Raw genomic sequence first — 14,619 nt, 5'->3', positions numbered from 1 at the left:
TCGATCCGTTTCGGACGGAAGATTTAATATCGCGATTGGAGAGCGCGCGGCTTGGTGATGAAAAAGTATTGTGGATACTTTGTGCGTCGAATTGATTTACGATCTTAATCGACGATCGGTTCGCAGAATCCAGTTTGCGCGGACGCGGCAATTACATATTGCGCGGCGGACACATCAAATCGAATATGCTGATTTTATATCGATGACTTCAGCGATTTGCGAGATTGAATCTCGAAACTTGTTTGAGTGAGGAAGCACTCAATCCTGAAATTGTTGTCGAGTTCGGTCATTGCATGTTATTATAATCTTGAAGAGATCAGGGATTTCATCGATATTTTTAACAAATGAAGTTTTCAAGGCGCATTTCTGCATATTATTTTCGAAATAAATTGTATATACAGTTTTCAAAAAGATATGTTTAATCAATTTAATGTACGTTTTGTGTGTGCATGGTGTCATATAAATATTCACGACAAATACGTCACCAGAGAAAACGCGACAAAATAAATGCAAGTAACATCACTCACGATATTTTTCTCACGAATATCATATGCAGTTCATCCTCCTATATTGGCCTTGGCGGGGTCACTGACCTCGGCCGCGCGGCCTTGGCGGGGTCACTGACCTCGGCCGCGCGGCCTTGGCGGGGTCATGACCTCGGCCGCGCGGCCTTGGCGGGGCATTGACCTCGGCCGCGCGGCCTTGGTGGGGGCGGGGTCACTGGCCTCGGCCGCGCGGCCTTGGTGGGGGGGAGGTCACTGACCGCGGTCGCGTGACTGCGGTGAAGTCACTGACCTCGGTCGCGCGACCGCGGCGGTGTTACTGACTTCGGTCACGTGATTACAGTATATATATATATATATACATATGTGCGTATATGTACATATATACATATATACATATATGTGTGTGTATTATATATAGATATAGAATATTACATATAATATATAATATTTTTTTTTTACCCTTTTCCCTGTCACGTGTTGTTTTTCCACTTCTCTCTCTCACTATTTTTTGAGTTTGATTTTTATGCGTTATTTCTGACATTTCTCATATGTGTATTATATATGGTTTATAAGACGTATATACTATCTGTCATCGCGGTGACAGGTTGTGTTCACTGACAAAACGTTAAATAAAAACAACAATAGCGTGCGCGTAGCGCGCGCCTGTGTTGTGCTAGTTATGAAAAAAAAAGAAATGAATATCGATAATTTGAAATACTGGGGGAAAATCACACACACACACATACACACAGAGTCACGTGCAAGTAAGTGAATAAACTCCGTCAGAGTGAACGAAGATTATCCCCGCACAGCGTGCACCGTGCGACGATCGATCGCTCGTGAAAAGACTAAACACACCACTGTTTCACATAATTACATTTTCCAAGGATGCAATTTTATATGCAAATTTATGGAACACGTATAACATAAGATTTATCGCTAACTTAACAACCGAGTCTAGTAAAAAAAATTAACGTCCGGTTGTTACACAAAATGTGAAGATAATGCGTTTAATCGTAAATTTTTATTTATTACTCATCACGAATCAACATTTAACGAGATCAAGAAGCGAAAGTCAATAAACTTCTTCAAATAAAAAAAAGATCCAAACGACTTTATCTACATCTTAAGCATAATGAGTCTTCTGTCTTTTAACTGAAGTGCCCGCGATGTGACCAATACAAAGTGACCAATTGATTGTTTCTAATCGTATCTTTTTATAGAGTGTAACTCGCGGATGCGCAGTCTCCCCCTTTCCGCACTTAGAGTTCAATAAAACGTAATGAAATTTTTTTTTTAATGTATCACGCGGTTTTATTCTTCTCTCCCCTCGGTCATTCATATCCCGACCGAGTGTGCATTTCTCTTCGGTTTAACACACCACCAGCATGGCAACACGTCCGAATAAGCGGTACGATTACGTGCCGCGTATACTTTCTACTTGCGATATTAAAAACACGCGGCGCGCTGCGGGAGAAGCGATATTTTATCAAAGATGTAACATGACGCGCACTCGTCAATCTCATACGCGTTACGTGCGAAATACTTTCTTCCTTGTAACAGAAGTCTTCTTTCTTCGCCGTCTCCGTTCCTTGATTGCGATATTAAGGCGTCATTACACGTGCCTAATAAGCAAATCGTCCGGAGAAAGTTTTTTTTTTTTTTTAATTTTCATGTCGCGGACGACTTGTCGCGAGCGCCGGTTACGTCGTCGATATTATACGCGTAGTCGTGCGTAGAATTCCTGTCCGTTTTCTCTCTTTCCCCTCGATCGCGCTGTTGCATCTCGGCCGATCGTGGGACGAGATACGCACCTTTCGTCACGGGCACTCGATCGAGCAGCTCCAGGATGCGACCGGGCCGTGTCTGAATGGATTTCACGCTCGCGTGAACGCGCGAGTTGCGCCGTATCATCGGGAATACGCGATATCCCGAACGTGCACGCGGTACACGTGGGAGATTTTCCGTGTAAACGCGCGTGTTTCATATATGTATATGTATATATATATATATTTATGTATGTATACCCATCCGCCCGCCTTTCTACGAGCGAGTTGACGGCGGCGGACCCCCCCGGCTTATCGCGACATTATTTACCCCCATATGTCGATTTATGGCCCCTCCATTAGGGGACGGGTCCGTCGGGCACCACGGGGGGTTCCGCCAACTCGGATGCCAGACGGAACCGGGATATCGTCTCATCCCGGTGAGTGTACGTACCTTCTCCTTTATCACGCCCTTCGCGTTATGAGCCGGCGGATGAAATATTCGACTGACTTCCGTTACGACTTCGCATTTGTTGCAGAATTTCGAAATGAAATTCTAGATGAAGTTCCAGATAGAACTTTCCCGTCGCTAATGAGCAAAGCAATAAAACACGCCTATCACCGTTTTTATACATATAAATTTAAACACATCTACATTTGTGTGTGTATGATATTATATCGATTTGTCTTCTTTCTCGTGTTGCAGAGACATCTAGACAAAGGAAGCGACCTTGCCGAGGCGGCGAGCGCGAGCGGACTCCGCGAACTCGCGAGGTCGTTGAAGCACCACCTGCGCGGATTCGGTTCCCGTTTGGAAGACAAACGGGAGTACCTGGAGGACACGTCGAGATGCTGTCTCCTTCAGGATCGCGCCTACGAGTGGGCGCAGGAGGCGCGCCTGGCGGGCGAGCGAAGATCCCAGCAGTTCCTGATGGCGAGGCCTCCTCTACCGCCCGAACACTTCAACGAAATGATGGCTCTGGCCGAAAAACTCGGTAACGAGGTCCTTCTGGAACAATGTCGCATCGCCAGGAACAAATGCGCGGAAGCCCTGGAAATCGCTAGGACCACGTCCGCTCCGGGAAGTCCCGCCAGAAGAAGATCCTTCACCGCTTCCGAGTCGACACCTTGGGACGATACGCTGGCAAAAAGTGAGGCTCTCGTCTTCCTCGATTTTTTTTCCTACAATCGTCGCGAGATGGATATTTATATAAGGTGGGACTTGCGTTTCAGGAACGTCCTGGGACGACAGCGACAGCACCGCGTCTTACGCTTGTCCGATGGAAAGCGTCGGATCGGGCGGTAGCAGCGGTCGACCGGTGCTTGATAACATTGCTGAACTTCGCGAAAGCGCCGAGCAACTCTTGGACTGTTCGCCACCGCGAACACCTCCGCGAAGCCCAGCTCCACGGAGATTGGTGAAACCGCCGGTGAATTCGCACCTTCACAGATCGGCCAGCATCGCACCGGGAATGAAGGCGAAAAAGTACGATTGCCGCGCTACTTTACGTATTTTTAAATAGAAAATATGAAAATTTATTTATTTTCACATCATCGTAGAGCTAACTCGCGATTCTTCACATTCAGAAATACTATTAATAGAATTAATTTTAATATTAGATCTATTTTAAATTAATTAAAAACTCTCAGAAAGTTTCAAGAAAATTCTCAAGATCTCACGTTGAAGTACTTGACGTCTTACGTGTGTTGTCTCGACGTTGTGTCACTACACTAGCGAGCTATTGTCTTCTCGTAATTTCCATTTTTCGCACTGCTTGTTTTGTACGATCGCAACATGATCGTTAACGAAGAATTTCACCTTGCAGAACAATACTGCTCATAATGAGGGAGATGATACAGACTGAACGAGACTACGTCAAGTCCCTCGAGTACATAATAGAGGTAATTGCTATGTGCGCACGTTGTTAAAGTTTATATTCTCGCGTAACTTCATCACACTTGTCGCGCGCGCGCGCGCGCGTTTGAACAAGTAACATGTGTAAATTTTTTTTGCGAAGAACTACATCCCGGAACTCGTACGAGAGGACATCCCGCAGGCTCTCAGAGGACAAAGAAACGTGATCTTCGGAAATGTTGAGAAGATTTACGAGTTTCACAGTCAACACTTTCTACGCGAATTGGAGCAGTGCGAGCAATCGCCCATGCTGGTGGGCCAGTGTTTCCTCAGACATGTAAGTAAAATTGCAATTAATATTATTAATATGATATAGAATATAATTTTTATTAGAAGAAAATATCAAACGCGCGTGAATACATTGATTGAAAAACTTACAGGAGAAAAAGTTTTACCTTTACGCCTTGTATAATAAAAACAAACCAAATTCGGACTCGCTGATGGCGGAATACGGAACGAGCTTCTTCAAACAGAAGCAGATTGAGCTGGGAGATAAAATGGACCTGGCCAGTTATTTACTGAAGCCGGTCCAGCGAATGGGAAAATATGCTTTGCTACTTCAACAGCTAGTCAAAGCCGGCACGGATCTATCGGAACAGTTGTCCGGTAAAGAGGAAAAGGACGAGAAGGACGATGGCATGAAACCAATGGTGGAGGGTGAAGCGGATTTGAGGGCTGCCGAACAGATGGTGCGATTTCAACTTCGACACGGAAACGATCTTTTAGCGATGGATTCGCTTCGTGATTGCGACGTATGTTTCCACCATAAGTCAATTTAATCTAGTAATATTATCTACGTTAATAACCGTGTTGATATTCTTTTTTTTTTACAATCCTTTCTAACGTAACTTTGCAGGTGAATGTAAAAGAACAGGGCAGACTGCTGCGACAGAACGAGTTTTTAGTCTGGCAAGGAAAAGGCAAGAAGTGCTTACGTCAGGTGTTCCTGTTCGAAGATCTTATACTCTTCAGCAAGGCAAGAAGATTCCCCGACAGAAAGGTAGAAGACAAAAAACAATTATTTTAATACTGTTTTTGTACGTGTCTGTGTTTCTTTCATTTTGTCCGTTAAATGTCACATATTTGCAATTTTTCAGAACCTTGACATTTACATCTACAAACATAGTATTAAGACGACGGACATCGGTTTGACCGCTGTTATCGCGGACTCGCCCACAAAGTTCGAGATCTGGTTCCGCAAGAGAAAACCAGGCGACACGTACACGCTGCAGTGCGCGAGCGAGGATATCAAGAAAGCATGGACTGAGGAACTTAGCAATCTCTTGTGGAAGCAGGCGCTTCGAAACAGAGGTACGTTTCGTACATTTTTGTTTATTTGAAAGAACCATTATAGAAGAGCAAATTGCAATTGACGATGTCTTGCGTTTTAGAAGTGCGCCTGGCGGAGATGTCGAGCATGGGCATTGGGAATAAACCGTGTTTAGATATAAGGCCTAGCGCGGATCAGATTAACGATCGCTCTATTAGCGTAGCTCAACTGTCCAAAAGTAAATATACAATTTGCCGAGTTACATTCATACTTATTAATGTCAATTGTAATTGAAATCAAACTGAAAAACTCCGAATTTGTTCTCAGCGCCCAGATTTAGAAACTCCATAGCGGTGTCAATGGCGGAGGATTCGAACCGCTGCAGTCGAAGACCGCACAGCGTAATTTCCGTCAGTTCGTCTTCAAGCAGCGGCGGAAGCAGCGGTCCTCCTACGACGCTTAATCTTGGACTCGACACGAGTCCGCGACCGCATCATCGCAGTACCACACTGAACAGCCAGTGCAGTGTTGGTAAGTATCGCGTGTTTTGATTTTAAAGCAATGCGGTTGTATCGTTTTACGTGGCGCTAAAAAACATCAATTATGTCCCCAGAAAGTGGAATTATTGCTGACATTTCGATCGTATCGGACGACGGGGGTGACGGCACGGAGAGAAGTCATTGGAATTCAAACCTAGAAAGTCCTACATCGCAACTACCTACAAACACTTCCACCCCTCTGCAGTCGCCGACCAGCGCGACAGCGGCAACGGTCACCCCCGCTTCTTCGACGGACACGAATCTCACATCTTACGATCAAGATATGTCCATCAATCTGTGAATCTCTCTCGACACGGGAGACGCAGCAAAAAAGCGATTCTATCATTGATTAAAAACTCGCAAGCTCTGTGTTACGGTTACAGGGATGACACGTGACACATTGTCGTGGCATATTTTAGATAGGTACAATGAGGTAATATCGTCGCACGCGTACTGTAGCATTTAGAAGTATATATTGTATTCTTGAGCAACAATAATATCGTCGACATAACGGAGAAAAAGAAAACTATGAAAATCGCATGCAATCCGGTAGATCACCACGTTACGCTTAACACGTGTGCCCAGCTATATACGAACTTGTATACTCGCATTACACATAGACTCTAGAATTACAGGGAGATGCGCGGCACCGCAATTACGAGGACAATTTACACCTTCAACTGAATCCGTCTATGAATTTTATCTTTTGATACGCTTTGAGGTTTATAGATCGTATATAGCTATATTACCTATGTGGAAGCTATATCACCAATAACCGGTTTCTGAAGTAACAGCAAACGTGTATTTTCTTATATCCCGTTCCATTAATTTTTATCAATGTGCTCAAGACGACGTTTAGATAGGTATGTGTTCTACTAATTGTACGATCGTATGTCGAGGTATGCTACAGTACCACAAACGATATGCACTGATCGCCATCCTCATTTCAACATTGGCATTCCTGATTACAATTACGGCGGAAGAATCTTGTGAAAGCGTCCGGTGACTTATAATGACAATTTTATACTTTTTATTTATATACATTGTGTAGTTAAAATACACAAACAGTAATATTTTAACTCCAACATTGTGTTCGTGCTTATTGTATTAAGAGAAAAGTACGTGATTATATCTTAGACATGCAAATCTTACGGGAAGTCAGAGAAAAGTATATAAATTTTCTTACTAATCGTCTTGTTATCGCGGTTATTTCTTCGACGATACATCTGACTAATTACGATTGTGTAGATTGCATGTTCAGGAATGTCAAATCAATGCGCACACATACATACCAATTTGTAATATAATGTAATATCAAAAAGGTATATATATATATATATATATATACACGCGCGATGTAACCACAAATAATATAAACCGCGATAATCTATATAAATATATATATATAATTATTTCCAGATTATATATATCACAAATATATATATAATATTATATTCTTTTTTATGTCAGTCATTTGTAAAACCTTTTATTACCCGTCGTAGATGTAAAGATTTAATATAACTCTGGGCCTGTACTCGAAAAAGCCAAATTTCTTTTCTACGGAGTACTATTATTATATTATTATGTTTAAGAAATAAAGTTGTTTTGATAACATGTGTGGATAAATGTTTTGGAACAGCTTAAAATCGATTGAAATGGTAAGCTTGCCTTAAGACAATCCACACATTCCATATATTGCAATATTGGTTTTTTTAAATAAATAAATTTACTTGTTTGACCATGCAGAATCGCTTATGACTCGCCTGCGAGATTTTGATAATTAGAAATATATTCGTTGTAGATAGATGCTAGCATATTATTGTCGAAACCGTTTGTATTATTTTTGCAATTAGGCGATTTTAAACGATTTTGGAAGATTTGCAGAGAAAACAATTATTCTTTCTGATTGTTTACGATAGCTAAGTGTTTCAACTCAAATAGACATTAATACAATAGCTTTTTGCTTGTATATGTGATTCTGCATCGTTACGTTGCTTCCAAATAAGTCGATTAATTAGCCATCTTTATTGCCACGGTCTGTCAAGGTATTGTAAGTATATCTTATGGACATTGACCCTACGATTTATTTTACATTTTGTATGAAGAGACAAAAGTCTCAAATATTTAGAGAAGCGTAGATGTAGATTATAAAGTATTTACAAAGAATTTTTGGCACAGTCCGATGCACCCTATTTTATTACGAGTTATGTTCTATCGTTTTAAATTGATGATTTCCAATCAAAAGTAAGTTTTTTAATGTTTATATGATTTTCACACACAGAGTATGCCATACATACGTACATACATACATAGATACATCGGTGCACCTGGCTGAGCATCCCGACTTTCGAAAGTAAAACTAAGCGAAAAAAAGTAAACAATTTCTATTTTCCACAAATCTACAATATGTGTTTGGTGTTGCTTTTGAATATTAGGGATGTCGGAGTAACAATAACATAGTACCTTGTAAGAAAATACAGATAGTCACTTATAATATATATATATATATATATGTATATATATGTGTATATATATTATATATATATATATACATATATATATATATATTACACGATTTTAGATATTTATTCATATTTTTTTAAGTAGAGAACACTTTAGTCCTTAGATTAAGTATATTTCCATATTATGAATGAAATGTATATATTACATTTTAACACGATTATTTTCAGTATTGTACCTTGTCTAACACCGATGTATTTTATTACTTGCTAAATATACTGTATTGGGTGCCTTTTGTAGAGAATTTCAGTCTTTTGACGTCAATATTATTACCCCGCACATCACTATTCTATTTTCCAATATGTAAACACACATATGTTTAGGTCAATGATATATATTTTTTGTAATTACATATATTTTAGACGAAATAATCAAATATATACAAAATTTAAAGAGCATAATGTATATCACAAAATTGACTTATTTTTGTCATAAAGCATATCTGTATACCATAAGAATGCGCATAATATTTATGAAACAAAATTTACTTACTGATATTTACCATTCTTACCTTTATAAGGTTTTCCTTGAGATTGTGATGTAAGTGTAATAATTTGAATGTGATGTAAGCTTAATAATTTGATAAGTTATTATTGCAGAGAATCATAAGTTTTGAAAAGTATTGCGGAGCATTAATACGTAGCTCTTTACTGGTTTGAAGCAGCTTTACAAGGCACGCGAAAGGCATACAAAAGTCATTGTTTTATAAGAGTTATCTCTTCTTATCATGATCGAACGATTCTTTTGTCAAATATAACATTTAAAAAAAAAAAAAAAAAAAAAAAAACCACAAAAACGCGACATGAAACACAAATGATCGCATATTTTGCGGTTTTACGTAAATAACTTCACAAAAATTCACATAAATTAGACCAAATTTTCCGACTAGGCAATGTGTGTTGTAAAGTTATATAAATAGTAAATTCGTAAAAGTGTTAAAAGATCTTCACAAAAACACTATATTAATTTATATACAAATAAAACATCTATTCACAATAAGAAATAAAAAAAGAGAAAATCTTTACATTTTAAAATTTATACAAGATTGCATTTCTTTTTTTGTTTAAAATTTATGTCACATGCTGACGTAGTCATGTTTTGTCACAAATTTTTTTTTTCATCTTTCAAACTATCAGGATAGGAAGCAGATTTTTTAACACTTTTAAGATCAATTGTTGATTTGTTTAAATCTGATTCTACGTTTAGCAATTCTATCTGTTTTTTTTTCAATAACGATCCTCCTGTAAAACCTAGAGAAAACCACCCGTCATTTTATTAATAATTCTATGTAATTAATTTACACACACAATATGTCCCCACAATTATTCCGTTAAATTTTACTAAATAAGACTTACCTAAAATACCACAACTCAGTGCAGCAAGACCACCAATTTTTATTCCAGCTAATAAACCTAGTGGTCCTCCAATACATGTTCCTAATACAGCACCTGCTATAGGATAAGCAGCTGCTTTATATTTTGAGGCTTTCTGCAGGTACTTTTCACCCTGAGTCACATTTATTTGAGTTTCTTCAATATTGTCTTCTATATTTTCTACCATTTCCTTTTGATCCTGTTTGTAAAAAAAGATTTTCTATGATATATACATTCTTATATAACATTAATAGAATATATATATATCTTATTATAAATTTGAAAATACTTAGAAAAATATTTTTTATATATTTTCAAAATATAAAAATAAGATTATACTTACATGCACAACTTTATTAAATTCAATGAAGAGTTCATGTAATTGTTGTATTTCTTCTTGCAAAGAATTCCAAACTTCCAGACATGCTTGCTGACGCAGAAAATCCTCTTTTTCTGCTTGTAGCTGGATATTGTCATCAAGTGGATGTTGCATTTCTTGATGTTGAGATTTGAATGATGGTGGCGATGTTGAACAATTTAACTGCATTTCTTTAAATAATATAATTATATGTTTGTAGATTTGTTCTTGTGTAAAATTTGAATTAAGCAGAAAAAAAGAACATATATATATTCTATTATATATTGTCTGTACCTAAATATTCTTCAATTGCATTCATGATACTCGTACGTGCACTCCGTGTCAGTTTATCAAATTTATCAATGTCGGCATCAAGAACTTGTGCTCTAAGAGTATCCATTTGATACAATAACTCTTTCAATTGCTTGATAATACGAGAAACATTTACATGTTCTTTTCGCACTTGTTCCCAGTCACGCTGATCTTGATACTACAATCATAAGAATTACATATATATTTCAATTCTAAAAATTATAAGAAATAATCGACGGAAAATTCCATGTATATATTTATATATATATATTTACCTTTTTGATATTGTTTTTGTGTCGCTTTAGTAAATTTACATGATGAGGAATAGCAATGTTGAAATTATTAATCTGGATTTCCAAACGTCTGATAGGCTGTTTAAATGTGGGATTTTCTGACATGGTTGACATGATTCTCGACAATGAATTCTTGACAAATCACTTATAATTCCGTATGTGTTCAGTATTTTATGTGTGGAGCACATATAAATTATCGTCACAAAGGTCACTTTTTACATTCGACCGCTGACTATCTTTTTATACGTCGGGTTTTCATGATAGAACAAAATATGATAACAATTAAATGCGACGCACTGATGACGATACAGTCAACACAATATTGCTTTGTTATTTTACTAAATTTAAACGTCTCTCCCCGTCAGTGTGTGTCCAAAATAAACAATCAGCTGTTGTCTGCTCGCGCATAAACACAGATGCACGAAATGACAGAAGGTCACAGACTTGGTCCGTGCAGAAAGTGCAAAGAAAATTGTGCTGTCGTCATCTGTTGTAGTTAAAAGGAAGCTCGATGCTGTTTTGATCTTCCGAGTTTTTGCTTGTGGTTCCGATATTCACTGTAAGCGCTTACTATCTATTCTATACGTGACGTATAGATTTGCAATAGTGGTTTGAATAATGCAGTCTACGTAATTATAGACTGTTGGGAATCTTTTTTCTTATTCTCTCAATGCTTGACGTGTAATGGAGATTACCAGCGTCTTCGTCGCTCGAGTATCAGAAAAGTGAAACAGCTAAGTATACGATGAAAAAGAGACAGTTTTTGCTTCTCGCGTGCGCGTTGTTGAGATGGTGGTTTTTTTTTTTTTGAAGAAATGAAGACGTTCCCAATCTTCTTTGGCAAAAAGGTAAAAATATTTCAGTATATGATACATCTATTGACATGTAAGAAGACTGTCAGTTTTTGAAACAAGAATTTGAGGAGAGCGCCAGCAATTTATACGATTCGCACACCCAAGTATTAAACGCGCGGTTGCTTCACCGCGTAAATTATAATTGTTAATATACTAATTGCTAATACAGTAATTGTAATTGTTAATCCGATAATGTTTCGAAAAGAAATGTTTGCATCTTTCAACGTGCATTTTTCAAATGCGCACAGAAAAAAGTTTACATCTTTTTAAAGTATAATACACACGAGACGGTATCGCGCGCAATGCATAATCTATTTCTAAAACCTCCTCGCGAAGGAGTCGGGAAGAACGGGAAAAGAAGCGGCGCGAAAAATGCACAGATCTCAGGAGAGTAGCCTGTACGTCGATTTACCGCGCATTAGCTTTGACACATGATCCATTTTCGCGAATTGAAGACTCGACGTGAACGGCACTTGGAGAGAGAGAGAGAGAGAGCTCTGCGTTCTTTTATTTCCGCGTCCGCAAGTTATAGACAGCACACGCGCGCGTGGGATATATGTACATACGTACAGGTGATCAATTATGCGCCACTCTTCCTTCTCCGCGTTTTCCCTCCCTTCCCAAAAGCGCCCTTCCATCGCGACTCTAGTGCTCGTATTGTACATATACGTCCGTAAGCGAGGCCGATGAGTTTTACGAGGGTCGCCGAATGTACAATTTGGTATAAAGCCGGTGAGGCTTTTGGTAATGAAAAACCGATTGCGACCAAATAGGCTCCGAGCTGCTGGTGACGTGTAATCGAGTCTTCTCTTCTGTCGCTTCGCCGTGCTTCACTCCCTCCCCCGATTTCATTTTGTCCCATCCACTTCCACCCTTCATTTCCTCCCTCCTCCCCCTCTGCGTTTTCCCCGGTGCGCCGCTTCCTTCCTCTTCTCGTGATTCCTCCGACTTCCATTAGCTTCCATACATCGTCTGTATATACAGAGTCCGTTTTGTCCTGCTTTCTCGCGTGACCTTTTATTTCAAACTGCCGCATTCAAATTACCGCGGGCTATCTGGACATTCGATCCCTTTGACCTTTTGTCGCCAGACATTTAGAGACGCTTTTAACATCGGCCGTGGCGATTTTCGCCGTCGTTCGCTGTTACTTTTACGTCGTAATAAGAATCGAGTTTGCTTTTTTTTGTTTTTTAATCAGTTTCAGTCACCGCGTGAGAAATTTTATTTTAAGACAATCTAGATTTTGCGATAATTACAGACAATTATGTTTTTTTTTAACGTATTATTCCGCTTGTATTAATTATATTGAGTTTAAAAAAAGAATGCGCACCGAGATGTGCAATTAAATTTTAATTTTATAGAAAAAAAGGAATATATATTTTAAGAATACTTGACAGGTTTTTCTCGTCACGCGCATTTTGCATACAAAGTTGTTTACGTACAACACTCGTGGTTTTGACAATAATCATTTGTTTCGCCTTGTTAATTAGAGAATACGAATCCGTAGAGAGAGGGAGAAAGAGAAAAGAGAGACGAATTTCTCTCTGCGAAGGATTTGCTATAAATTCGGAAGCGGCATTATTTCGTAACAAAGTCACGTGTCTGGCCTTTGAATGCAGTTGTTGTAAAGCTAGAAATGGTTACAAACTCCGTTCATCTTGATTCTGCTTTTCTCTATGTGTCGTAAAATGACGCCGAACTAATTCGCTTCGAAGTGAACTTATATCCTTCGCTATTTCTGTGGTTTCGTTTCTAGTTAGGAATCTACACCTGATCTGATTGCAGACTAACGCACTGCATCCTAATGGGCATCGCCTCTTTTTTTCCATTGTGCACACACAAAGGCACGTTGACACACCTTTATCTTTTCTCTTCGATTCCATGTTCGTTCCTCGTCGCTAATTACCGTGTTGCGACTGTTCGACGGCGTTAATCACGACCGCAAATCGCAATTTTATTTGCAAATTTAAACGCATATTGCAATTGTTACTTAAATACAGAATGCACGTAGTCATTAAGTGACTCGCACAAAATCTTATATAGCATATGAATGTATCTGTTAAGAGGAAAACTTGAGCGCTCGAGAGATGTGGAAATATAATAATAATAATAATAATCTAAACTCTGGAAATAAATATTGAAGCGTATGTGTCGAAACACTACTTCGTATTTGCTGGCGACAGCTTTACGAATAATTTAGTACCAGCGGCACAGCTACACGGTGAGGCGTTAATGACGCGACATCCGGCCGGAGAGTAATAGCCCGTCCGAATTAATTCTCTCGACTGTGCTTTTAGTAAAGTGAATTTTATTGCCGTCTTGTTCTCGCGCGCGAATGGCAGTCGCCAAATTGTAGTTGCGTAAACGGCGCAATGTTAAACATTGACCGTTTAACTAATCCTTGCCGCGTATATACGTTTCTGCGCGCGTTAACGTTCTGCGCAACGACGAATTCCCCTGCGCGCGTGTTCAAATATTTCTCAGTACATGTCAGTATAATTTTGCACCGTAACCACGTCGATATTGCGGTCGCCGAATCAAATTCGGCGTCCACTTACATATACACACACGCGCATACAAATGTACATTCCGAGTTAATTAAATCGAATTTTTTTAATACAAAACGGTAATTTACGTTCGAAACAATCGTAGAACACGTTCGATGGTCCGTTATCGCGAATTATCAAATACCTATATCGGAGTTCGCGTGCAATTTTACGGCGCAAGAAACGTCTAGCGTTTCCCAATAACAAATTTACAATTTTTCGTCCCACAAACGGACGATATTGTGGAATATTGTAGCAACGACACGTGTTGTCATTTATGCTATTTTCACGAATTTTACCATTTAAAATCGATTTTGTCATCCGTATATGAGATTTGTGGAATAAAGTGTAGATGATTTCACAGTTT

At 38.9% G+C, this 14,619-nt stretch overlaps 2 protein-coding genes across 4 annotated transcripts in view; one reads left to right on the top strand and one right to left on the bottom strand.

Annotated features, from left to right (window-relative positions):
- LOC109852293 overlaps positions 1 to 7,348 on the top strand; it is a 201,522-nt gene extending 194,174 nt beyond the window's left edge. For all 3 annotated transcript variants that reach the window (XM_020423331.1, XM_020423333.1, XM_020423332.1), the window contains 10 exons: positions 2,979 to 3,423; positions 3,506 to 3,758; positions 4,099 to 4,174; positions 4,291 to 4,464; positions 4,568 to 4,939; positions 5,044 to 5,187; positions 5,285 to 5,498; positions 5,579 to 5,695; positions 5,785 to 5,988; positions 6,071 to 7,348. In XM_020423331.1, coding sequence (XP_020278920.1) covers positions 2,979 to 3,423; positions 3,506 to 3,758; positions 4,099 to 4,174; positions 4,291 to 4,464; positions 4,568 to 4,939; positions 5,044 to 5,187; positions 5,285 to 5,498; positions 5,579 to 5,695; positions 5,785 to 5,988; positions 6,071 to 6,297 — 2,226 coding nt within the window. In that variant the 3' untranslated portion in view covers positions 6,298 to 7,348. The remainder of the gene's footprint in view (positions 1 to 2,978; positions 3,424 to 3,505; positions 3,759 to 4,098; positions 4,175 to 4,290; positions 4,465 to 4,567; positions 4,940 to 5,043; positions 5,188 to 5,284; positions 5,499 to 5,578; positions 5,696 to 5,784; positions 5,989 to 6,070) is intronic.
- Positions 7,349 to 8,559: 1,211 nt separating this feature from the next.
- On the bottom strand, positions 8,560 to 11,298 carry LOC109852312 (syntaxin-17). Its single transcript, XM_020423352.1, has 5 exons — positions 10,835 to 11,298; positions 10,542 to 10,737; positions 10,233 to 10,438; positions 9,872 to 10,088; positions 8,560 to 9,766 (listed from the first exon to the last, which is right to left on the bottom strand). The coding sequence occupies exons 1-5, from the start codon at positions 10,964 to 10,966 to the stop codon at positions 9,618 to 9,620; spliced, it is 900 nt and encodes a 299-aa protein (XP_020278941.1). The 5' UTR covers positions 10,967 to 11,298; the 3' UTR covers positions 8,560 to 9,617.
- Positions 11,299 to 14,619: the final 3,321 nt, after the last annotated feature.

Source organism: Pseudomyrmex gracilis, unplaced genomic scaffold (genome assembly GCF_002006095.1).
Source record: "Pseudomyrmex gracilis isolate BER0280 unplaced genomic scaffold, ASM200609v1 scaffold_27, whole genome shotgun sequence".
In the NCBI taxonomy this organism is placed as follows: domain Eukaryota; kingdom Metazoa; phylum Arthropoda; class Insecta; order Hymenoptera; family Formicidae; genus Pseudomyrmex; species Pseudomyrmex gracilis.
Note: the sequence above shows the minus strand (reverse complement) of the source record. Positions and strands in the feature narration are given on the sequence as shown.

Coding starts and splice junctions, on each gene's coding strand:
- LOC109852312 (XM_020423352.1), bottom strand. CDS start 10,966: ATGTCAACCATGTCAGAAAATCCCACATTTAAACAGCCTATCAGACGT. Junction 10,439..10,541: donor TGCAATTGAAGAATATTTAG/GTACAGACAATA, acceptor TATTATTTAAAG/AAATGCAGTTAAATTGTTCA. Junction 10,089..10,232: donor AATTTAATAAAGTTGTGCAT/GTAAGTATAATC, acceptor TTTTACAAACAG/GATCAAAAGGAAATGGTAGA.